The 27,072-nt window shown below is 37.4% G+C and overlaps 1 protein-coding gene across 4 annotated transcripts in view; it reads right to left on the bottom strand.

The window, feature by feature from the left end:
* The window catches only part of UNC5D (unc-5 netrin receptor D), a 603,711-nt gene that overhangs the window by 98,691 nt on the left and 477,948 nt on the right, over nucleotides 1-27,072 (bottom strand). For all 4 annotated transcript variants that reach the window (XM_063448679.1, XM_063448680.1, XM_063448681.1 and 1 more), the window contains one exon: nucleotides 1,757-1,841. In XM_063448679.1, the coding sequence (XP_063304749.1) occupies nucleotides 1,757-1,841 (85 nt within the window). The remainder of the gene's footprint in view (nucleotides 1-1,756; nucleotides 1,842-27,072) is intronic.

Raw genomic sequence — 27,072 nt, 5'->3', positions numbered from 1 at the left:
GGTATAAGAAAGTGATTTGTGGTAACAAAATGTAGAAACAAATGTAGAAACTTTAGAAACAACAAAATTAAATTTTCCTAAAAATGAATCTGCAAAGAAACACTCCAAGCACTATACCTACTACATCACGCTGCAGTTATGGTACCAGGAGTGCCAATGTAAATAGTTATACTGTTTAGTAATGATTTGACTTCTTACTTGGGGCCTGCTGTGCCCTGCGCCCTGCCTCCTCTTCAGCAGAAGCTCTGAGCTAAGCCTAGCTGTGCAGGGCATAGCTCATTTCGATATTTTTTATTTAACAGGTATTTAGTTTAAAGCTCCATCACTATTATTAGAGTGAGGGAGGTAGGGGATTTGTTTATGGGGGTGTTGACTTTGGGCTTGGGGACTCCTAATCAATAGGGGGCTGTGACTAGGAGTGTGGGGATTCCTTGTCATGGGGGAGATAATTTTTATTACTAGCCCCCATTCTTCACCAATGGGTGGTGGCTGTGGGGGAGGGGGGTATAATAGCACTAATCTGATTTTAAATCCCTTATTTATTAACACTAAGCATTATTTACTTAGTATCAGTAAGGATGTCTGAAAGACCAAAATTACAAAAGGGAAGAATTTTGTTTCTTTCCACTTATTCATAGATAGCTCTATAATCCTTGTTAGTATCTACTAAATGCTCCCTAATCTGGTACTCTTAAATATGGCAATCCTACAAGGGTACCAATTTAGGGAGGTATCTGCCTCTCAGGACGACTACCAAAGTATTTTATATTGTATTTGCTTTTATATTTATTTTAATAATTTATATTTTAACACATTATCTTTGCACCAATTCATCCTGTGGATTCCCCATGCTATCTCTTCCAGCACTAAAGAAGAGTTTATATTTCCCTTCACTGGCACACAGTTTCTATCACCTAGAGCAGGTGAGCATTTAAGAACGTATTCATATTATATTAATATGCCTGTACATATTCCATTAGACATCTCTGCCTCTGTTTTTCATTCTCTCCTTGAGCTAACCAATAGGAGGGCAGTAGTAGGACAGTGTCACCACAGTACACATCCATCTGTGAGATCTGAGCTGGTCCTTTAAAACCATCAATCACCCAAACCAGTAATTATATTACACTATATTTAGTTTATTTTTAATGCACTAAGATTAAGGCACTAGTTTTTGCTTGTTTTTGCATGTTATCGTGTTAAGTTAGAGAGAAACTTACACTTTGTATGGTAGCTGCTTTTTTACTGTTTTGTACTATATTTATATAAGCACATTTCCTCACAGAACACTTGTCTTTTCACAGTTTGTATTAATTAGATAACTGCTACCTTTTCAGTAATTTCACTATTTGCTTTCTTATTACGAAGTTCACCCGTCTGATTTAACAGAAAGGTTAGACAGTAGAGTAGAGTACAGTAGAGTACAGAACAACCAAAAAAGTCAGTTCATTTAATGACGGGGGTTTTTTATGGCTTGTAGAATTTGGCTTATAAAACTTCAATTATTTTTATACCTTATAACAAAAGTTTAGTTTTTTTTTTGTGGATTAACTTTTCTTTTTTTTTTGAGGAATCTAAACTAAAAAAAGGGCAAAGGAACTCTAGTCTATCTAATGGGCTTGTCTTGAGTTCCAGTCAAAGCCATCCGAGGCTCCCACACCAATCACTTTGTATCACTGACCTGAAACAAAGAACATTCTTTCATTTCATTCTTTACAATTTGATTCCATTTCCGTGTGTCTATCATTCACTTTACCTTGGTTCCCCTTGATTGACTGACAGATAGATTTCCCAGGAGTTATCTTCTGCAATAGCCTCATGTGGGATCAGCAGACTCACCCCTGAAATATAACAAGGCAAAGCTTAGAGATGGAATCAAGGAGACATCAATAAAATCCAGTAATTGAACTGACATATTTCTGACGCTATACATAGAACATATCCAAAGAAATGTGTGGCATATATGTGGCTATACTTAAATCAGTTGTATTCATATTGCATTATAGTAAAATGTCAGCTATTGTAGTATCGGTATAAATATCAATATGAACCTAGATCAGTGAAATGGTCTTTTTTATTGATCATGGCAGTGCTGATAGATTTGTATCATTATAGATAGACATGTGATGGAAAAATGAGGTTGTATTCCAATGCAGGTGAAATGTTGTAATGTGGTCAAGATTTTCAAGGATATTTACTCTTTATTTTATGTATAAAGGGCCCATGTGCAAAGCAGCTTTCATACAATCCTGCTAAAATATGAAATTGATAAAAATCCACAAATATAAAATATTGAAGTTTAGACCATTTAAGATATTTAAAGAGAGAAAGGAAAATTAAGGTTCATATCTTACAAGACAATGGGCAATAGCTGCTATGCAGTGTGATGCATTATGTACGTACATACAGTGAAAAACTGAGATGCAATTGCTACATGATGCTTTCTATGTTTAAAAAACAGTGGCAGAACTACTGCCATTGCAACCACAACGTACCAGCCATTGTTGGGGGCCCATTGAATAGCCTATACACTTAGAACCACCCGATAGGCAGGCAGGTCTCATCAGGCACCACTAAATATCTGAAGTAACAGAAAGTAATAATAATAAATTACTAAAGTTAGTAAACACCTAAGTCTGCAATATTCATATAGGCTTTATTAGTCCTGGCCCTTTAACCCCTTAACCCCTTAAGGACACATGCCATGTGTGACATGTCATGATTCCCTTTTATTCCAGAAGTTTGGTCCTTAAGGGGTTAAGGACACATGACATGTGTGACATGTCATGATTCCCTTTTATTCCAGAAGCTTGGTCCTTAAGGGGTTAATGCATAAGGTGTTAGTAAATCTCCACTTAGTACCTAAGCACCAGAAAAAGTGCCAAAGTGAGAAAGGTCACTGTCTAAAAGATTGGCAGCCCTAATAATCAAAAGTAGACAGACGGATAAAGTAAAATAAAGAAAACCTCTCTCCTTGTGAGACTTACTAGATAGGCATAGAAGAAAAAATATAAATCATAAATCATAACAAACACCCATGCCTAAGTAAGTGAGGAGATAAAGTTACTGTTAAACACCTAAGTCTGCAATATTCATGTAGGCATAATTAGTCCTGGCCCTTTAATGCATAGGGTGTTAGTAAATCCCCACTTAGTGGCTGTTATCAGATGACCACTAGGGTCTCCAGACTGAAATAGATTTAATGATAGAATATTTTTTATGTCCAGCATGAACATATAAAATATGCTGATGCTGTAATGATTATTAATATTTTTAAGGAGGGTTGCATTAATGTCTGTTTATAAAATATCTGTCTGTCTGTCTATCAATATATAGATAGATTTATCAATATTTAATTCAAATGTCCCTTTCCTTTAAGATACTTTACTGTAGACGCAATGCTCTATATTCAATGTATGTCTTTGTGGAAGATCTTATGGTCTTCATTACTCTTTGCTGAATGTTGCGCGGCAAGCTAACTGCATTTAAATGAGTTATGTCAGTCAGCATTTACTGAAATGACCATTTCTGCAGTAAATTATGGATTTCATCACATATATAATTTGTCAATATATGTTTGCTAATATTATTTCAGTGTTACCACAGCAATTACAATGATGTTATCATACATGACTGATTCCTACAAGAACTAAAATCGTCAATACAAATTATCTCAATTGATCAATAAAGTGTCTAAGGCATTATACCTTAACAGATTTTAATCTTTCTATATGATTACCCCATATATATTTGCAATGACACTTCTGCACAATGGAAATTAATTTGGTTTGAGCAATTAAGTCTAGAAGCCCATCACATTTTTCATCATTAACCTTTTAGAAGCCATAGAGAAGGAAAATGCAAAAAGGAGATTACAACAACTTTAATGATCTTTCAATTTTCTATAGACTTAACTGAATGTTGTGACCAAAATGGACACTTGAACCCTATTTTTTTTGCATCCAACATGCTTATGTTGCTCAAGACAGTTAAAGGAACTCTACGAGCACTAAAAAAAGGAAACGTTAATTGAGAAGTTTTGGTGTATAGATCATGCCCCTGCAGTCTCAGTGCACAATTCTCTGCCAAGTAGAAGTTAAACCAAGTTTGCCTCTATACATGCAGCCCTAGTTACAACTCCCTTGGCTGTGACTCACAAAGCCAACATGAAAAATTTGTTTCATTTTCAATCAGATCTGACATGGTGCATTTATGTTAGAATGTTCTATGTCCTGCTATGTTAATTGAATTTAATCCCACACATAAGATTGCTGCAGGCTATTAAGATAGTAGCGTAAAAGATAAGAAGTTTTAAATTAAAGCGACTCTGTTAACCTCTGAAGTATTTGCCTAATTTGCGAAGACCTCCAATAGTGACTGCTCTGCTGGGTGTCCGGTGGTCGCGAGTTGCAGGGGATGCTGAGTAATACATACCGGGACCAGTCCATTGCATGGTCTTCCTGCGGGTCATCTTCTGCTTCAGCTGCAAGGAGTCCATCCCTTTGTACTCTTGCATATGAGAGACTATGGGATTCTCCATAGACAATGCCATTCATGCAATAGGGAAAATGACAAATGTGAAAAAGGTAGCTCCACCTTTTGCCACATTTTGTCAAGTGGAGTAAAGAATACTAAAACAAAGTTAAGAAGAATAGTTCCTCGGCACTGGTGACCTCTCCTCCCCCGCCAACGTCAGCTCCCTAGTGGAGCAGAATGCGCATGCGTGGCAAGAACCGCGTGCTCATTCTAACTCTGCCAATCTCTAGACAGCCACTAGAGATTGGCTTAACCCTGCAATGTAAACATAGTAGTTTCTCTGAAACTGCTATGTTTACATGTGAAGGGTTAAAACCTGAGGGACATTGCACCCAGAACACTTCATTGAGCTGAAGTGGTCTGGGTGACTATAGTGTCCCTTTAACAGGTGCTCTGTGTAATACTCATAAACATTAAGCTTTTTTTGGTTTGAGACTCTGTGGTATATTCATTCACACAGCACATACTAATGAGTTTATTGTGTTCGATTTCTGAGATTCCCTTATACAGACAAAAAAAAAGGTATTTTCTTTTACTGTTTTATTATGGAGTTCTGCGATACACTAATATGCACAAAACATTCTTAATCGTTTTATTGGGAGCACAAATGACACTCAGGTGGCTCCTTCTTCAGCATTTCAGTGCTATATTTAAATCTATGTTTTACAAGTATGTTTGTTGTTTCCTTGTGGTTGCTGCTTGATGATCCATGAATCTATCCTATTATGAATACATGGTTCTCACTTGCTAGTGTGAATGCATATGAGAGACTGCAAGATTAAGCTCCAGCAGTTTCTGACATCACAGAGTTGACCTAGAGGTTACATGAAAGTAACTTCAAAATATGACTGCAACAATAATAAAAAAGAACAATAAAAAAAAAGAAAACAGTACAAAAAAAGAAAATATAACAAAAGCATATGCCATGTTTACCTTCTGTGGCTGCATACTGCTAAGTACTAATGAGTAATTGAGGCTCTTTATACATATAATAATTTGGATTATCTTAGATATTTACGTATTGAGTGTGTCATAAGGTTTAAATAATCAAAAGGGTACACTGACATTTTAACAGGCAAGTCTTGATGTGTACAAAATTGATGTATACAAAAGTCCTGCACTACTCCCACTACATCCCTATAGTGCTGCTGCCTGCCAAATGTTTTCCCTATTAAGGGTTAATAAGTGTGCAAGGGGTTAGAAAAATAATCCTCTCTGTTTTATTACAGAGTTTAAGTTTTAATTGAAAGCAGCAAGGTGAATTGTTAGCGTAGGACTCACCTAAGAGGTTTTGCCTTGATGTCATAGGTGAGCTTAAACATGATTGGCCATTGGAGTGATCCTAAAAAAATCTCCAGTTATTTAAATGTGCACAGGGATTCGGCATAGTGCGCAAGTAACTATTTTCTTAAGCCTCAGCGTGTGTTTATGGGAGTATACTAATAATAATAACAATGGTCACTTCTTTATTTAGAATTGGGCTATTAGGTTAGAAGAAAAATCTATTATTTAATTTACACAAACTTCTTTTCATGTTGTTTATGATCGAAATGTTGTCTGTTCACCTGTCAGTGTAATATAATAAAACATATTGGCACAGGAAGCACTACTTTATCCAATGCTTCTAATAAAGAAACACTATAGTGTTAGGAATACAGAAGTAACTAAAATGAATGTCTGGTTCCCTCCCAATGGATGGTTAAAAACAAAACTTTTAAACACTTACCTGATTCCAGCGCTGAGATTATTTCACCGAGACAAACTGTGAAAATTCAGAAAGCCCCTCTAGTGACAGTCTTTTATGTAAAATTGCATTTTTACTGAAAAAGGGGGTGTGATGTAAAGGGGACAAGAATACTGCAGCCACACGACTTCAATGAGATGAAGATAGGTCTGAGTGCCTATAGTGTCCCTTTAACAAACAGACGTAAAATGTGCATTACCTGCAATATCGATCACCCGCTGAAACTGATTACTTTTAGAACTGTTCCACCCTAAATGACCGATACTCCAAATGCTGGGTATGCTATTAGTTGTACAAGCTTAGTTTATTGGCAGATAAGCAATGGCTTTCATGGTTCATGTGAATTTAGTCACTAAATTGGGAAAATGTGAGAAAATCTGGAATGCCGAAAATAGCTGAAGCCTTTTCAATCTTAGTTGTTTTATAGTTCTGCCATTTTGGTCTATAATTGTGCTCCAAAATTCATGGTTGATCAAATGAATCCTTAAAAGGCAAAAAATATATATTCACAAGCGAATATTTTAAATGAAAAGTGAAATTTGCTGTTGTTGTTGCTTGGGACCATAAGACAAAGTGCACGCAATGCTTTGGGTATTTTAATATTGTTATATGCATTGCTATTTAAATATTAGTCTCTCCTGCTTTAGTAGCTCACATAGCCCAAAAGTTGATATTTATTTGCCTTTAAGCCTCTGAGTACTACAGAGGTGAATCCATAAATCTGGTGTCACGCTGTGAACATAATCTGTATTTCTCGTCTGCTGGATAAGATTTATAAGCTGGACTTACATCTCCTTAAATTTATCTTGCTTCTTAAGGTAACATCTTACTTTCTGTATCTCCTCATAAAACCGACAAGATGATGCAGAACTGACAAAAAAAAAAAAAATCACAATAGTGCCTTCCTTTATAATTCCTTTATTTGGGGGTTCATTATATATAGAAGTTATAGAATTGCGAATTTACGATATTTTTCATAAAATTACAACAATAGCAATTCATGAACATGGCTTAAAGAAATTATAGAACAATGACAAAATCTATATCTTTGAAGCCTATGAAATTGTGGTTTGATATATTTTGTCATCTGCACCTTTTAAAATGACGGTATCAAGGCTGCACAATAATCTTTAATTTCTTTATATTCTTTCTCTACGGTACTTAAAGTAGAGTGAATAAAATGAAAGATTGGAAGATTCCGTCAATAAAATATGTATAGTAAAAAACAAGTGAGAAATTCAAGAGCTAGGCTGGTGAAATAGCCCAGTGGGCTAATGCATCAGCAGAATCTGTTCTAACCCTTGGGTTGCTGGTTCAAATCCTGGCAGGGTTGACTCAGCTCTTCATCCTTCCTGGTTAAATACTTTGTTATTATTATTAACTATATTCTGCAATGCAGCAAAGACACAAAACATGATGAAATTATCAATAAATACATAAACTGAGACACTGAAAAAGTATATGGGCAAAAGTATGTGTGCATAGATGTCATCGAACCTAAATGAGGGTATATAGAAAACAAATAAGAAGAGTATATGTGGTCATTTCTTGAGCTTGTAATGTCCCTGCAATATTAGGTGAATATATATTGTATACTGGGAGACAGCTTCACAGCATAGGGGGAATGGGGAAGCTGGTTGAAATGTCCACCTGTGTCTCCTTAGCATCTGCCAGCAGTCTGTTGTGGAACAAGGGAGAGAGGGTTAGCCACCATCACTGTGGTTGTCAGACCTGGGGTCTAGGGACAGCTATAAGATAGTATGTTGCAAAGTTTTAGTTTAACAAGAAATCTGAAAATAATCCAAACTGGTATGTGCGCTCCTGGTAATGTTATAGGTATAAATATAGAAACAATGACGCACAATGTCTCTAAAAATACATATATTTAATTATAATAAGACAAAGGAATTAAAAACAAATATAAATTCAAGTATTCTGTCACAAAATAAATTAGGTTTCAGATATAAAGTTATTATTCAGAAAGTTATTTGGAAGCATGTATAATACTAACCTTCATCTGAACTGACCAGAGATATCTGCATTCTGAGAGCAGTTTAGCGATTCCTCTGCCTGAGTGACTGTGTTTGGTTAATAAGATTATTTAATAAACTCTGATTGTGCCTCTAATATTTTTAATTTTTAATACTATCTGAATTAAATCAACATTGTAATTTAGATGTTTACTAAAGACAACAACAATGCACATTTGCAAATCAACCTGCACTTGCAAAATCAGTCAGGAGCCATTCAAATGATTCTTCTGAATTATATCCAACTCATATGAATTATAAACTGTATCAAATATCAAACTACACGTGATTTCACCCAAGATGTCACCATAATGCGATAGATTATAAGATTTTTTTTTTTTCATGTGATTCTGTGTCAAGAATGGCTTTTTTATATGTGCTATTCATCTGGTTTTACAAGCCAATAGGAAATTCCAGCTGTGGGATAACTGTGAAAAACATATTTATCCAGATATCATGCGCAAGAGCCGTGCAGCTCAAAATTGTCTGATTGTAAGGTTTCAGACCCTTTTACTTTTAAGAATAATACAAAATTAAGACAGTTTTCCTTTAACTGATAGAACTAAGATATATTTGTACAAAAACATATTAATCATATTTTCTGAGAGAAAATATTAACTAGTTTCATATATCTCTACGCATCTTGGATGCAAACACGTGGATCTAAGAGAATAAACCTTTCAAAGGTCACGTTTGATTTATGCATTTCAACAAAATATCTCTGTTTATGTAATTGTTATAATTTACATATCATAAAAGTGGAAAATTGGTTTCCTTTGATTGAACATATTTTGGAAGGAACTAATTGAATTGGACCCAAGAATTCTGAGGTTGAGTTAAAATCAATTAAATTTGCTTCCCTAAACCAGCTGTGTTCTCAGTTCAAATGCAGTTGCACACAATGCACTAGAGCGTGGTGTGTGTAAAATGTCTGAAGAACAGTATATGTTAAGGGCATACTGCTTTTTCTAGCTACTGCCACATATTCCCAACAACCTATCTATTTCTTCGCCTCTTCTAAACCTGAGAAGAATCTGAAATTAGCCTGGAAATGATCAAATTCAGTTTAGCACTCAGTCAAGCGTACAGCCAACACCATGCAGAGTTTGGTAAGTGATAGGATGGTGCCGTAGACCCCAGAAAAAGCTGCCACTTTCCCCCGTCTGTGTCTTTCGAGCTAGCTTTGATTAACCCAAGCACCTGTTACTCAAGAATGTATTTTATTTAAGCTGGCAACTGAGCAAGTCATTGTGTTTTTCCATTCAGTAACAGAACAAAATGAAAGAAAAAAACAAGCATATTCTGCTGTCAAGTCATCCTTTTATCAGATCATAAACTGAAGGATCGAGCACAAATGATTTCTGTTATATGTTCCTTGTGGGTCGGGATGATGACTTACAAAAAAACAGAAGAAGTATTTCCCCTTAAATATTGAGAGGTTCAGTTAATACAATAAGTGAGTTGCGGGAAACTGGCCCTGTTTAACATACTGAATTCATTAAAATACAAATGCTCTAATGTTGATAGTTAAGAAAGTAAAAGGAAAACAGAAGCCATCATAGCATAGCAGACTCAATCCATTTGTTATCTGTCATACCCCATTTGTTTATCATAAAAGTAGTTGGATCACTTTGTCAGTGATCATTGAAGGGCAATCAAAGAATTATATAACTCCACAAAAAAATGCTGTCATCCAATAAAGAATACCTGACAACCTCTCAACACTCAATATTTTCGTCAAGCCCAGATGGCTTAAAAAGTTGGAAAGTGGCTATTTTCATTTGCACATTAGACAATACCATTCACAATAGCAGTCCATAATCAAAATGCAAGGTAACTCCCACTCTGCATTCAGAGATACAGCAGACCGAAACTAGATGATTGTTTCAACCCAATAGGCAGATTGCGCAAGAACTCTTTGCCTGGATTTCTTGTTTATCTTACAAAGACAATTGTTTTATGCAAAAAAAAAAAAAAAGAAACATGCAGTAATACAACTAAAAAGGAATAGAATAAAGACATAATTTGATTTTAGATAATCTTAGTTCAGGTTTTATTTTAAGGTCTACATTCATCAGAACAATGTGGATTTGATGTCTGTAGACTTTTACATTGCCATGCTTTCAGAATAAGTTTAGATAGGTTCCCAATGACAAAATGAGGGCACTGATGGGTCTTCTTACTCAGGAACTACCTTTTTGAAGTGTTTACTAAGGTCCTTGCTAAGGACCGAAACATTGATACCCATTTGTCAATATTTGAATAAAAGTATTTAATATTTAAGAAGACCCCTGAGAGTTCTTCTTCTGTGGAGTGTATGTATGTGGGATGTGTGTTACTGATTCTTAGGATGGCTGGGCTTAAAACAGTGAACACAAAGAACTAAACAAGAGAGGCAAAAGAGGAGTCGTCAAGAGCTGCCCTCCCTGCAGTCAAGGCTTTGGTGTGAAGTAGTCACAGTAATCAAACATCAAGGACTTAAATTTATATACTATCCACCCAGGGTAGGAAATGACACCAGGCAGACAATTAACATGATGTCTACAGAAAGGTGTGACAGTCACCTAATCCTGGCACTATTCTCCCCAACTTTCACCCTGTCCAAAAAACACTATTTTCACTATGTATTTGTGACAGTTGCGTCACGGGAGTCATATCTCAACACCCAGGAAAGAGGAAACCACAAAATTTGGAGCCAAAAGGCTTATTACCGAGCCTTAGAATGGCCATACTTAAAGTAAATATACAACAAGAAACAGGGTCAAGAATAAATCAAGGACAGGAATAACAGGATACCTGTCGATACAAAGCCAGGTCAGGATACCAGAAATGGTATGGTAAAAAATGTCACACCAGTGTGTCTTCTAACTCACAAAGTAGAGTAAATGTTGATTAATATTTAAAGTGTGGCAACCATGGCTGCCCTTTCACCATTACCTTGACATGTAAGTCGCTAGAGTCTAGGTCAGGGCTACCCAAAAGGTAGATCCCTAGATGTTTTAAAACTACAGCTTCCATGATGCTTTGTTTTTCTACAGGCATTCCAAAGATGTGCAAAGCATCATGGGAGGTTTAGTTCTACAACATCTGAGGATCTACCTGCTGGGCAGCCCTGGTCCAGGCCATTGGGTGCACATTTCTCTCATCTAATCTAATTCTCTCTATGTGTTCCACTGAATTCATTTTTAAGCACAAAGCTAGGAAATGCCCACTAACAGCATCCAATTTTTCACTATGCAGTTATAAGACATATCACATCACAGTGGAGTCAACAGTCCTAACACAGCCAAACGCGAATACTAGTGAGGGGCTAGTGCCCCCGGTGTAAGTGCCCAGAAATAAAGATTGCTCTTACAGTACAAATATATGTGAGCATGGGGTGTTATCATCCATCTCCTTTCATTAAAAAATAAGAAGAAGAATAACTAAAATGATCTATTTCTTTAGAAATTGAGCATAGTCTCTGATGCCCATGATATATCACATTCTTCTTCAGCGATGTCATGGGAAATAAAAGGAACTATGCAATTAGCAGCAATGGTCCAAACAGCCACATTAATCCCCAACATTTCCAGAGCTGATTCTGGTCTATGTAGATGATTTTTTAAAAATTATTATTTTACAGGCTTTTTTTTAAAGTTACATTTGACATGAAGGTTTATTTATTGATTAACTGACTAATTGTTCGATTACTATTTAATAGGCAGAATATTATAATAGATATGGTTCAGTATTAAATAAATGTATTTTGTATCACATTTTTTTGGAGTCATTTAGGGAATGTAGGTCATGTTTTTAAGGATATAGGGATGTCGAGACCCATAGATCTTCCCCCAACATGAAACGTTTAATATCCTGCCAATATCCACCAAGAGAAAATAATACAATCCAGACTATAATCCCTGTCATATATCCATCCATCAATATATATTCAATGTATACATGAAATATTTTTACATAAAAGGTGCACAAATAATATTTAAAATATATACAATAAACAGATAAATAGTGCAATATCATTTAAAATATGTACCCTCCCAGCTCTCAAAGAAAGAGTGACTGTGTGCCACTCAAAAAGCTGAGCACTGGTAGGACCAAGACCTGGAGATTGTTTGTTTCAAAATAAACAGGTAAGTATCAGCCCTCCACATAGACTTGTCAGAAACCAGGTAGCAACAAGATATATTTCAAACCAGGACTTAAGTCTCCATAAAAATATTTCTTGGCATTATTTATATAATTTTTTCCAGTTTGATTTTTTTTTGTTGATGCAAAGAACAGTTAGTTGCTGCATGTTACTTAAAATGCACTTTTTCTGTAACACTTAAGATTTTTTGCACTTAATTTGCACTGTTTGTATAATTACCACTTTAGTGCACATAGCACTTTATGTTAAAGTAAGTTCAATATAAGTCAGCATCTATTTTTTTTTCATCTTATTTAGTACTTATGTGTATGTATTTAAGACTGTTTGATACAAGACACATTTTTAAATGCGTTAAAAGATATTTCAATTCCCGCTCGAGTCAGCTTTTCATTAGTGAGTGCTTACCGTATATACTCGAGTATTAGTCGAGTTTTTTGGCACATTTTTTGTGCTGAAAAACCCCAACTTGACTTATACTCGAGTCAATGTCTGTATTATGGCAATTTACATTGCCATAATACAGACAAGGGGCTGTGTAGGAGGGGGGCTGGCAGAGAGCGTTTACTTACCTCTCCTGCAGCTCCTGTCAGATCCCTTCTCCTCCGCGCTGGTCCGGTCAGCTCCCCTGTCAGCTCCCACTGTAAGTCTCGCGAGAGCCGCGGGGTCAGAGCGCGGCCGCGAGACTTACACTGGGACTTGCAGAGGGAGCTGACCGGACCGGCGCGGAGGAGAAGGTTGCTGACAGGAGCTGCAGGAGAGGTAAGTAAACGCTCTCTGCCAGCCCCCTCCACTGAACTGCCAATGCCACTGGACCACCAGGGAGTGAGAGCCCCCCTCCCTGCCATGTATCAAGCAGGGATGGGGGATGAAAAAAAATATATATATTTATAAATAATAATAAAATAAAATAATATTAAAAAAATAATAAAATAAAAAATATAACAAAGAAAATTATTAAAATAATAATTAAAAAATAATAATAATAAAAATGCCCACCCCCCACCAAGGCTCTGCAACACATACACAAACACACACTGCATCACCCACACTCACACTGCACTCATACACACACACTGCACTCATACACATACACTGCACTCATACACACACACTGCATTCATTATACACACACACTGCATTCATTATACACACACACTGTAAATAAATATTCAATTAATATAATTTTTTTAGGATCTAATTTTATTTAGAAATTTACCAGTAGCTGCTGCATTTCCCACCCTAGTTTTATACTCGAGTCAATACGTTTTCCCAGTTTTTTGGGGTAAAATTAGAAGCCTCGGCTTATATTCGGGTCGGCTTATACTCGAGTATTTATGGTATATTTTCTTTAACTAGAAGATGTGGGGTTTAAAAGGAGTACTGTATTTTTGCATTAAATGTGATGTCTAATGTCCCCCACTACAAGCCTTTCTACAGATCTGCCTAAAATGTCACTCTTTTAAAAAATATCTAACTACAGTGTTGAATAAAAGTCCGCTCTCCTGTTTCTAATATATTGAGTTCCTACTTTCCTCCTCTCAATCAGTGAGTTCTTTCTGCGTCTTGAAGTAGCATGAATTGTTTTGTTATTGTCACTTCTCTTTTAGTAGGCTTCTTTTTTTGTCATCTGCACAAAATCAAACCTGTGTGAGATACCTCTCTCTGTGGGGTGCTCATTGTGACTGGGAAAAGAATACAGAACACAATGTCACTGTGATATACAGTTGACAAAATACAATACATGTTCTGATGTTCAATGAATTCCTGTCTTGGATTAGAATGGAAAAGAAAATCTGGGTTACATCTACTCAACAGAACTAGTCAGACTTATTAATACGATTCCGCTCTTTAACTTTCCAGAAAGGTAGATGAAATGTGGCATTTTAGAGTAGAAGAAAAAAAATTATAAAAAAATAAATATATATATGGCAGGCTTATGCAATGTATGATCATATAATGTAACTAAACCCCCATCTATTATTTTTGCCAAGATTAGGTGCTTTTTAAAATAAAACTAATAAAATCTGTCAACATTAAAGTTGCTGTTTAGTGGATAGATGAGTGTGATGCGCTGGATCTTGTGTATTATATATATATATATATATATATATATATATATATATATATATATATATATATATAATACACAAGATCCAGCGCATCACACTCATCTATCCACTAAACAGCAACTTTAATGTAATAAAATATATATTATGTAATATTAATATATATATACACACAACATGCAAAATCCTGTGCACCCTATGATGTATGCATGTTCAGATGAGTGCAGCACTCTTGGTTTCATTTATATATATATATATATATATATATATATATATACACACACACACATATACAGAGAGAATAAACCCTATACTTGATAAAAAAAAAAAAGAAGTTTGGCCCTGGCATTTTATAATTATTGCAGCCCAGTGGGAAGTGACTGCGGCTGTGGGGGCATTTAGATGAATAGCATGCCCCTCTTAAGTGGTGCAGTGTTTGTGTGAGGTGCTCAGTGCTTGTGTAAGGGGCAATATGTGTATGAGGGGCACAGTGTGTCTGTGAGGGGTGTAATGTGTGTGTGAAAGGTGCAATGTGTGTGAGAATGGTGCTGTGTGAGTGTCAGGCATATTCCCGGTTTGCGTGATGGCCAGTCCGGGCCAGCTCCTGCCACAAATGTAAAGTAAAAAGAGGAGAGCACTAAAATAACTTTTTGCAATATATTGTCTTTATTATAACAGCATCGCACACAGGTTGCACAAACCTTTTTTACATGAACATTTCAGTCCTACATAAAATCTTTTATCAAGACAAGAGTGACAAACTAACACAATGCTAGTAAAAGCGTCCTAATTCCAAAAGATGGTGATTTGGAAATGAGAGAGTGTGAATAGATATAAAGCATCACCAGAGATAACTCAATAATGAGCGATTTCCAAACTCAGTAGGCAAGGAGGCTTCATGTAGGTGGCCAGACCAAGAGTTAAAAGATCGAACATATGTTAATTGCTGGTCATTGGTAGATAATGTCTCTCTCTCTGGCTTTTCAACCTAGAATGTACCTTGGATAGTGTCATCTCCAGATTTATTTTACTGTAACGTCTGTAAATACCTGGTGGTCCTCTCAATGGGTTTCTGGAAATGTGTATTATCCAATCTCCTCACAAACAATTATTACATCCAAGAATTTAATTTAATCAGGGTAGTGTTTCATAGGAAAGAGATAGGTGAGGTGAGTAAACATAAATTGCAGTTCAGTCAGGGATCCCAACCAGGCCAGGAACACATTTTGGCATAAGTAGGTAATTATGCAATGTCCATATGGCTCTGGTGGCTGAAGATGTTTAAATTGGTACAAATATGCACATCAGTGCCATCGTAGCACCCATGGCAGTACCGGTATCCTTAACACATCTCCAGAGATTGTATTGGTGCCTTCATAATGAAATCCAACCACTTGCTAATAAATATAAGAAGTCTGCCCATGGAAGAAACAATGGACCTTCCAGAGGGTTTAAATTAATAATAAAATAATAATAACTTTATATATATGAACAATTTTCCTTTAGTTAAAATAAATTGTAATTGTAAATTATTTTACTAAAATGATTTAGTATAAAATATTAGGTTATGACTAGTCAAAAGCACTAGTCAGATGTAGTTTTATATCAACTCTGGTTCATCAGAGAAATTATAGGTGATAAGTAATAGAGGTCCCTACCTTTGAGCTGAGATATAGCATTTATAGCCTCTTTATACTTCTACTATTACAAAAGGCATTGCCATTTGTTTTTTTTTAAAGTTCCTACAAAGAAAAAAGGATTAAGAACCCTCAACTCAGAGTGATTGAAGTATTGATCCTCTCATCCATGGGCAGGGCGTAGACATACCAGAAGACTTGGTTCCACTGGCTTCAATGGCTGTCCTCAGACGCTGCTGGTCTTCAGGGGAAGGTACAAGCACTGGTGCTAATAACAGATGGCCACACCTAAGTCAACGCACGGACAATGCCCAACGTAGTAGAGCCTAAGATACAAAGGAGGTACGAGGGATCAGGAGGTATGTGAACGAGGGACAAAGGATGTCTGAAAAGATGACCCCTTCCTGGGGCCTAGGCTTCGTAGATGGTTCTGGGTGGAGGAGGTGAGACAGGTTTATCCCCACTTTTTTGTTGTTTTTTTTCTCTATCCCAGCCCTCTCCCTTTTTCCTATCTATACCTTTCTCACTTTCCAAACTATCTCTTTCTACTGTCTGTTAGTTCTGATTCATGTACATTTGAATAAATTGATTTTACTGTCAATCTTAAATAACATGTTTTACATTGACTATATGCAAGTATGTATGTGTGTTTCCCTATGCATAAGTTGCCTCATACATTGTGTTGTAAATTATCTTTGAAAGAAAAAAAAGAAAAAAAAGAAAAAAAGAAAGAATCCTCAGGGCCCACACTAGCATATTATACCCTTCATTCCTCAAATACGGATGATTAATGGGGTCAAACAAAATTATGTTTCTGGGGCCCTATCTAACTTCTGGCCTTAAGCAGCCAACTAGGATGGCTTTATGGTTACTTCTTCTCTGCCGACATGCAAAGCTCCATGATCCATGTATATCCCTCCAGCATCTATTACATTTATATATTCAATATCCCCTACCTGCTGCTTCTCTCCACCCACTTACAATTATGGCAGAATGCTTTCAGACACACAGTGGCTCAATAACTTCATTATATAAGGGTTAAAAAAGGCAATGGCATTTTTAAGACTTAAGACATCCAAAGACTGTCAAAATGGCTTCCAGACAGGCAGAAAACCCAAACTATTTTCTTTTAATTTATTTACATCAATTCACCATGGGTCACTGTTTATTGTAAACACCTCTAAACATTATTTTGAGTGAAAATAGCAAATATTCATTAAATTACTGCCACACAAGATAAAAGCTCTCTGGGATTGTTGATTTAGCAACCTAAATATGTACTCCGTGTAAGCATACTGAGCTTAGACTGGCAAATATCTAATTTGCTAAAGAATTATGATTTTGAAACATTACACCTGATTTTAATTGAAGCAGGTTCATGTTTAGATTTTGTAATGAGATATTCATTAGTGTTGTAATATGCGGATGGCACATCTTTTAAGTCACTGTGACAATTTGTCAACTATCATTATATGAAAAATCCCAGAGAAATATCTGATACAGTGTTTTACATCATTCCGTGGGTGATAATTAGGCAGAAAAAAAATATGCAAGCCTAGAAATAAAACATTTTGAGTAAGAAGAGATGTCCAATTGTGAGAATTTCCTATGGAGTCAATCAAGCTGTTTATTTTTGATACTTTAGTAAAACATTCCTACAGGGAATGTAATTGCACTGGAGAACTAGATATTTTACTAATGATCACCTTTAAGATTTATACTACAATGTGAATTGTGGTGAACTAACACGTTAGCAATTCTTTCAGATTTGCTATATATATATACATAGTAGTTGTTTGCATCTTTTGGCATTTCAGCTTTTAATACGTGTGAGAATTTGTTTTATAACCTTATTGGAAATTATGTTAGAATGAATCATAACTACTGATGAACAGTGATGTTCAGGGGCAGGAGGAGGCAAGTGAAAGAACCTGCCCTTTCAAATGTATTCTTAAATTACAGATGATCACCCTAAAATACATGAATATATATACACAGAAGCACAGATACACACACTGACACATGCAGATACACAGACATACACACTACCACAAATACAAACAGACACACACTGACACACATGCAGATAGATATATACAAATGCACACAATGACACTCATACAGATACAAATACTGACACACATATACACAGATAACACACATATACACAGATAACACATAGAGACACTCAGATAACATCATGAAAAAGGACGACAGCAAATCACACACATGCATACACAATATAGGGACTGTTCTTTTCCAAATAAGGGGTTTTATCAATGTTTTTCAATATTTAGATCATATTGTTATTATTATTTTTTGCAAACTGATTTAATTTGTTAAAAGTGAATTACTTCTGAAATAAGGTACTATACAATGTGCAAGCATAATGCCTCTATAAAAACACTGATATTAATGTTTAAATGCAGTGAGTAGAAATGGCTAAAAGTGTCTTTAGCGCACAGATGTGAAATGACCTAGCAGCTAAGGAATTAATACCTTTCATTATGACAGCTAGCACCATACAGACTAGCTGAAACATCTGTTTACTATCTATGTAGCTTACATGCTAGTGCTACTTCTTTCTTAACATTGTTCAGACCTCACTGATGTCCTCTTCTGCTCTACATACTTTTGTGGTAAGCTGGCAACCTTGTTAAAATGAAGGAAGTGGCAACAGAAATCATCAAACTATACTTATAAACAATAATCAGCAAATTATTAATGAGAGATGTCACTTCTCTGGAATTTACACAATTGAATAAAACATTGAAACTCAGCTGTAACTTGTGTTAACTTATTTTCATGAGATTCTTCAGGCAGACAGAACATTCATTTGCTCCTGGACATCATAATTGAAGGCTTGCCTGTTATAATAATGGCCAAGGCATATATAAAAGAAAAAAACCGAAATATTTAATCTATATTTTAAGGGACACTATAGTCAACAGAACCACTACTATAGTCACCTGAACAACTTTAGCTTAATGAAGCAGTTTTGGTGTATAGAACATGCCCCTGCATCCCTTTGTTTATGAACCCTAGTAACACCTCCCTGCATGTGACTTGCACAGCCTTCCATAAAAACTTCCTGTAAAGAGAGCCCTATTTAGGCTTTCTTTATTGCAAGTTCTGTTTAATTAAGATTTTCTTATCCCCTGCTATGTTAATAGCTTGCTAGACCCTGCAAGAGCCTCCTGTATGTGATTAAAGTTCAATTGAGAGATTGAGATACAATTATTTAAGGTCAATTAAATCTGTTTGAAAGTGAAACCAGTTTTTTTTTTTCATGCAGGCTCTGTCAATCATAGCCAGGGGAGGTGTGGCTAGGGCTGAATAAACAGAAACAACGTGATTTAACTCCTAAATGACAGTGAATTGAGCAGTGAAATTGCAGGGGAATGATCTATACACTAAAACTGCTTTATTTAGCTAAAGTAATTTAGGTGACTATAGTGTTCCTTCAATGTTATGGTTCTGGTGTCTAGAGCCTGTCACTGCAGTCTGAACACATAAGCTAGAGAGACTTCCTGGGTTTGGTACTAGAAAAAGTGCAGGACTGACTTTACTGTCTACACTATCTGCCTGGAAACACTAAATGCTTCTCAACAGGGATGCATCTCTATGAGTAGATGCTGATTGGCACAGCACGGCAATTTGCTACCGATGTTGGAGTGGCTGAGATCATTAGCATTGATGATTTCGATGGTAAGGCGGTTTAGGACCACGGAGACCAGCATGGCAAGGGAGTAAATGTAATTAAAAAGGTTACATTCTGATGACGCCCAAAAATTTTATAACACTCTAGCATTAAGAATACATGTTTATATTCCAACCGCAATAGTGTTCCTTTAACTAAAATAGCTGGTATTTTCCCCCATGAAATGCAATATTACAACCTTAGAATTCATTTATTTATTAGCAGCTACATTCTATTATTCATCAATAAGTAAAAAAACTGTAACATTTCATTTGCACATAAACAAGTCCCCTTTCCTATTGTAACGAGAATATACCCCAACACGCAGGATTCAGCTAAACAGAAGACAACACAGAGGGGAGATACGTCTACCGGACCTTAGAATGGCCGGACTTGATGTATATAGGAGAAGTACAGAGTCAGGAACGATCCGAGGTCAAGGGCACAAAGAGAGAGCATAAACTAGGAATAGCCGGGGTCTGGTACACAGTAAACAGCAAGCCGGCAAACAGAACAGATAAGGATAAAGAGATAACGTAGTCAGAAAACAAAGCCAAGGTCAAGTACAAAGGAATACAACTGAACACAACAAGCGCTAAAGGTAACTGAAACAGAAACCACGATAGGGCAAAGAACCAAGGGAAAAAGGTGAGTATAAATAACTAAACATCTATTTTGATTGGTCCCTGTCATCTCCACGCCCCCAAAAGGTAAGTGTATGGGGAGTGTGGCATGACAGGGACCGATGGGAGGCCTTTTCCAATTTAGGCTCCCACTGTCCCTTTAAGAGCACGCCCGAGACCCGCGGCGCGCTCTTAGAGTCAGGCGGGACATGTGACCGCTTCTCGCGGTCACTGCCCGCCTTCCTGTTCCTGCCTTCGGAGGAGCCGCGCGCGGCTCGTGCAGCAGCAGGACCGCGCGCGGCTCGAACAGAGGACCCCGCTACACCTATATAAATCAATATAGACCTTTCGACTCTAGAGTTATCCTGTTTATAAGTGCATCTTTTCAGAGAATAGCATTTCTGCTGGTTTTGTATTATATAAGTTTAAAGTTCCTATTGAGGTTATGGGGGTGATATGTCTTTCATCATTGCTATTCACATCCATATTTAGAAAGGAAGCATAATATATCAAGGAAGCTAAAACAGAAAGGCAAAAGACACAAAGATGTGGTTGCCATGGAGGACCTTTCCCAAGGAATTCGTAAAATCCCACTAGAGCACAATTAGATGTGACTGATTAGAAGGAAAACTAGCACAGAGCCACTCTTGACAGGGAGTTTATATATATACAGTGAGGGATTTTTGAACGTTTGTCCACTGACAAAGAAATGATCAGTCTATATTTCTAATGGTAGGTTTATTTTAACAGTGAGAGACAGAATAACAAAAAAGTTATAAATTGATTTGCATGTCAATGAGTGAAATAAATATTTGATCACCTATCAATCAGCAAGATGTCTAGCTCCCAGGTGTATTTTATACATGTAACAAGCTGAGATTAGGCACACTCTCTTAAAGGGAATGCTTCTTATCTCAGTTCATTACCTGTATAACAGACACCTGTCCACAGAAGGAATCAATCAATCAAATTCCAAAGTCTCCACCATGACCAAGACCAAATAGCTGTCCAAGGATGTCAGAAACAAGATTGTAGACCTACACAAGGCTGGAATGGACTACAAGACCATCGCCAAGCAGCTTGGTGAAAAGGTAACAACAGTTGATGCGATTATTCGCAAATGGAAAAAAACACAAAATAAGTGTCAGTCTCCCTTGGTCTGGTGCTCCATGCAAGATCTCACCTCGTGGAGTTTCAATGATCATGAGAACGGTGAGTAATCAGCCCAGAACTACTCTGGAAGATCTTGTTAATGATCTCAAGGCAGCTGGGACCATAGTCACCAAGAAAACAATTGGTAACAAACTACACAGTGAAGGACTGAAATCCTGCAGCACCCGCAAGGTCCCCCTGCTCAAGAAAACACATTTACAGGCCCGTCTGAAAGATTCAGAGTGTTGTGGTCAGATGAGACCAAAATTGAGCTCTTTGGCATCAACCCAACTCGCTGTGTTTGGAGGAGGAGGAATGCTGTCTATGACCCCCAAGAACACCATCCCTATCATTAAACATGAAGGTGGAAACATTATTCTTTGGGAGTGTTTTTCAGCTAAGGGGACAGGACAACTGCACCGCATCAAAGGGACAATGGACGGGGCCATGTACCGTCAAATCTTGGGTGAAAACCTCCATCCCTCAGCCAGGGCATTAACAATTGGTCGTGGATGTGTATTCCAGCATGAGAATGACCCAAAACACACAGCCAAGGCAACAAATAAGTGGCTCAAGAAGAAGCACATTAAGGTCCTGGAGTGGCCTAGCCAGTCTCCAGACCTTAATCCCATAGAAAATCTGTGGAGGGAGCTGAAGGTTTGAGTTGCCAGATGTCAGCCTTGAAACCTTAATGACTTGGAAAGGATCTGCAAAGAGGAGTGGGACAAAATCCCTCCTGAGATGTGTGCAAACCTGGTGGCCAACTACAAGAAACGTCTGACCTCTGTGATTGCCAACAAGGGTTTTGCCACGAACTACTAAGTTGAAGGGGTGAAATACTTATTTCACTCATTGACATGAAAATCAATTCATAACTCTTTTGACATGCGTTTTTCTGGATTTTTTTTGTTTTTTTTGTTATTCTGTCTCTCACTGTTACAATACACCTACCATTAAAATTATAGACTGATCATTTTTCTGTCAGTGGGTAAATGTTCAAAATCAGCAGGGGATCAAATACACTGTATATAAAAGTAAAAAGCATGAGTTTAACTCCTTCCCGACCATGGACATACCAGGTAAATCCGACATAAAATGTCCATTAACAACCGCGGACATACCTGGTATGTCCATTAGTAAATGGCGATCGCGACCCTGGGGTTTGCCTGGGAACTCAGGTAGACAACCTCTGCCCGATCCAACTCTCCCTGGCCATGTGATCGTGGGGTCCTCGCGCTCAGATTGTCGCAATAGCCGCCTTGTGCAGTGCCTGCAGGGGGTCAGTCTGAATTTGTTCTTACTGTATTTTTATATTAATATACATATAAATTTAAATCAAAATACATTTAGAATGACGTTATAAATACATATTAAAAGACAAGTTGGAAAGTTTTGATGGTTTTCTCTTGAATTAAATACAGGAGGCTTAACCACCTCTCCCATCACATAATTACCTATCTTCTGCTCTTTATTTGACAGCACAGAAGTGTCATGAAAATGTTGATTGTGTAATTCTTTTTTCCACACATTGACAGAACACAGACCCTCGTCCCTATTGCAACGTCTGCAATTGAACTGCTGGTGTATCATTTTTAACATGACATTTACAGAAAAGCTTAGTATAAGGTGATATGATTTCATAACATTTATTTTTTGAGACATGTCTTAAACTTTTTTTAAGTAGTAGAATTAGTAGGAAATTCAATACATTTCAAAATGACGATATTATATGGCAGCAAATTTTTTTTAAAATAAATAAAATAATTATAGAATATGCCGAATTCAACACTATTTATTGTATTAGTAATAAAATAGATCTAGGTCCATTGTATGGGGTAGCCACAATCTCTATGTTATTGCTTTTTTGTTTGTTCTTCTTTAGGTACACTAAATACATTCAAATTCAAATCCGTCTCTTTGTTAAAATATATATATATATACTATATATATAAAACATCAGAAAGTGGATAAAAAGGCTTATGCAGATTTTGGTATTCTTGTTTTCTTTTTGGGTTTGTTTTAATGAGCAAACAAGTGTAGTATCGCAAAGTTAAATTAATGATAAACAGCTGAATACAAAACAGCTTCCTTAAGATTCTTGTTGTATTTGAAATATGTAGAAAAATAGTAGGTGAAAAGCTATTCAGAAACAAATATCAATATAAATACACAGTCCTTGTGTTTTGCTGTATCAATCTTCAAAATGTATGGTTCACTGAATAGAACAAATAAAATAAAACAAAAAATAGTGTGAATTTTATTACAAACAAAAGCTATAAAAAAGGATTACTTAGACTATGCACATGTGGAACATAAATGGGAAAAAAATGTTTGAGAGGTCATTGTAGTTTAGATGATCAGTGGTGAGTATGTACTATTATATTATAACTTATAGCGATATCATCACTTTTAATTTGCATTCCAGTTACTTTGTTTATTTGACCTTGTTACATATTTATGTTACTCTCTTCTCTCAAACACTATGTTCACCATATTGACTTCTATCTGTAGATTACAAATTCCTTTGAGCAGGACCACATACTTTATATGTGCAATTCATTTCGGTCCGAATTTAAATTGGGATGAATTTCAGCAGATGCTTCTGAATGTTTGAATTGCCGAATTGCCGCAGTGCCAAATTGCTGAAGTGGCGAATTTCGGAAGTGCCGAACCCAACCGAATTGCCGAAGTGCCGAATTTCGGAAGTGCCGAAGTGCTTCAGATTTCTAAAAAGTGGCAAAACAGGAGAGGGAGGGTTAGGGGTTGGGTTAGGATTAGGGGTAGAGGTAGGTTTAGGGGTGGGGTTAGGGGTAGGGTTAGGGGTAGGGTTAGGGGTACGGATAGGTTTATGGTTAGGGGTAGGGTTGGGGTTAGGGAATTGCCGAAGTTCCAAAGTGCTGAAGTCCGAAGTGCTGAACTGCCGAAGTCCCGAATTTCGGAAGTGCCGAACCGAAGTGCCAAAGTCCTGAAGTGCCGAATTGCCGAAGTGCTGAACTGCCGAAGTCTGGAATTTCAGAAGTGCTGAACCGAATCGAAATCCCGAATTGCTGAAGTCACGAATTTCGGAAGTGCCGAACCAAATTTATTTGCCCATGCACATCCCTAATATTTCTGATGTTATTAATTTACTTATATATCTCATGCACCCAGTGTACAGAGCAGTGGACTATGAGGAAGTCTCACACTGAGTCAGACTTTCTACACTACAAATTCATATTGCGTTCATACAGCACAGCCCTTGCCCTTGCCAAACAGTCATACTTTTTTTCTCTTATTCGTTCATGCTCCCACAATCCCAGGTGTCTATTTGATAGCTTTAACTCTCTTCTTTGCCCTGCTGTGGCCACCCCCAAACTAACTATACAGCTGATAGTCTTGCTTGCTACTTTACTGACAAGATTGAACAGATAAGGAAATAATTCTCACCACCTTGCCCCTCACCTTTTCAACCTCCCCTGGATCATGCCTCTCCAACCCATCCGACCTTCTCCCAGGCTACTGAACAAGAGGAGGCTGCACTTATCCTTTCCTCTCGCCCCACCTCTTGCCCGCTTGATCCTCTCCCGTCTCACCTTATTAGATCTCTCTCCTCTTGTCTTGTGCCCTCCTTAACACACATCTTCAACTGCTCTATTTCTACTGGCACTGTTCCTGCTGTCCTGAAACATGCTACTGTAGTACCCATCCTAAAAAAAAAACATGTCTCGACCCATCCTCCCCCTCTAACTATCGTCCTATATCCCTGCTCCCTTTTTCCTCAAAGCTTCTTGAAAGACTAGTCTTCACCCGTCTGGTCTGCTTCCTCAACTCCTACTCTCTCCTCGACCCTCCTCAGTCCGGCTTTTGCCCCCTCCACTCTACTGAGACTGCCCTTATCAAAGTCACTAATGACCTTATCACAGCTAAATCCAAAGGTCACTACTCCATACTAATTCTTCTTGACCTCTCCGCTGCTTTTGACACTGTTGATCATGATCTCCTTCTCCAAACTCTTCAATCACTCGGTCTCTGTGACTCTGTCCTCTCATGGTTTTCCTCCTATCTCTCCCAACGCTCATTCAGTGTCTCCTTTTCTAATGATACCTCCACCGTTCGTCCTGTCTCAGTTGAAGTCTCCAAAGGCTCTGTCCTTGGTCCCTTTCTATTTTCTCTTTACACTACCTCTCTTGGCAAGCGTATTACCTCTTTTGGACTCAAATACCACCTGTACGCTGATGACACCCAGATATATCTCTCCTCCCTAGACCTCTCCCCTGATGTCCTGCAACGTGTCACCTCTTGCCTTTCTTCTATCTCTGATTGGATGTCCTCCCGCTTTCTGAAACTGAATCTTTCCAAAACAGAACTTCTTGTCGTTCCTCCTCCTAATATTAATCCTCCTCTCTCGCTCTCCCTTCAGATTGGTGGTACCCATATCAGCCCATCCTTACAAGCACGTTGTCTTGGTGTTACTTTTGATTCTGGCCTCACCTTTGAGCCTCACATCCGGTCTGTTGTCAAATCATGCCAATTCCACCTCAAAAACATTGCCCTTTCTTACACAAGATGCTACTAAAGAGCTTGTCCATGCTCTAGTAATCTCTTGCATGGACTATTGTAACTCTCTCCTAATTGGTCTTCCCAATAGCCGTATTGCCCCGCTATAGTCTGTAATGAATGCTACCGCCAGACTGAATTTCCTCTCTAGTCAGTCCTCTCACACATCACCCCTCTTTCAGTCCATACATTGGCTTCCTGTATACTATAGGAGCCAATTCAAAGTGCTAACCCATACCTCTAAAGCACTGAATAATCTTAGCCCCTCTTATATCTCCTCACAGATCCATAGGTATGCCCCTTCTCGGTCTCTCCGCTCTGCCCGTGACCTTCTTCTGTCTGCTGCTCATACCCGTACAGCCAACTCACGCTTGCAGGACTTTTCGCGGGCGGCTCCCGTCCTATGGAATAGCATGCCTACCGCCATCAGACTCTCCCCTAGTCTTCAATCATTTAAGAAGTGCCTTAAAACTAATTTCTTTAGGAAAGCCTATGGCCCCCCAGACTCACCTCTACCTCACATACCTGTCTCTTGCTCTCTCCTAAAGGGCAGCACTCTACTCTCTCCTCCAGCTCTGCTCCACTCCCACCTTATTTGACTTCTATTCCCTGTCCTAATGTGTTTTATACCCCACCTTCTATAGACTGTAAGCTTGTTTGAGCAGGGCCCTCTTCAACCCTTCGTTTCTGTAAGTTTTCTTGTAATTGTCCTATTTATAGTCAAATCCCCCCTCTAATAATATTGTAAAGCGCTACGGAATCTGTTGGCGCTTTATAAATCGCAATAATAATAATAATAATAATAATAATAATAATAATAATAATAATAATAATAATAATATGATGATGACTATTTATAAATAATAATAATGATAGAAATTAAAATCTCTTTTTGCCCTAG

The sequence above is a fragment of the Pelobates fuscus genome, chromosome 3 (assembly GCF_036172605.1).
Source record: "Pelobates fuscus isolate aPelFus1 chromosome 3, aPelFus1.pri, whole genome shotgun sequence".
Taxonomy (NCBI): domain Eukaryota; kingdom Metazoa; phylum Chordata; class Amphibia; order Anura; family Pelobatidae; genus Pelobates; species Pelobates fuscus.
Note: the sequence above shows the minus strand (reverse complement) of the source record. Positions and strands in the feature narration are given on the sequence as shown.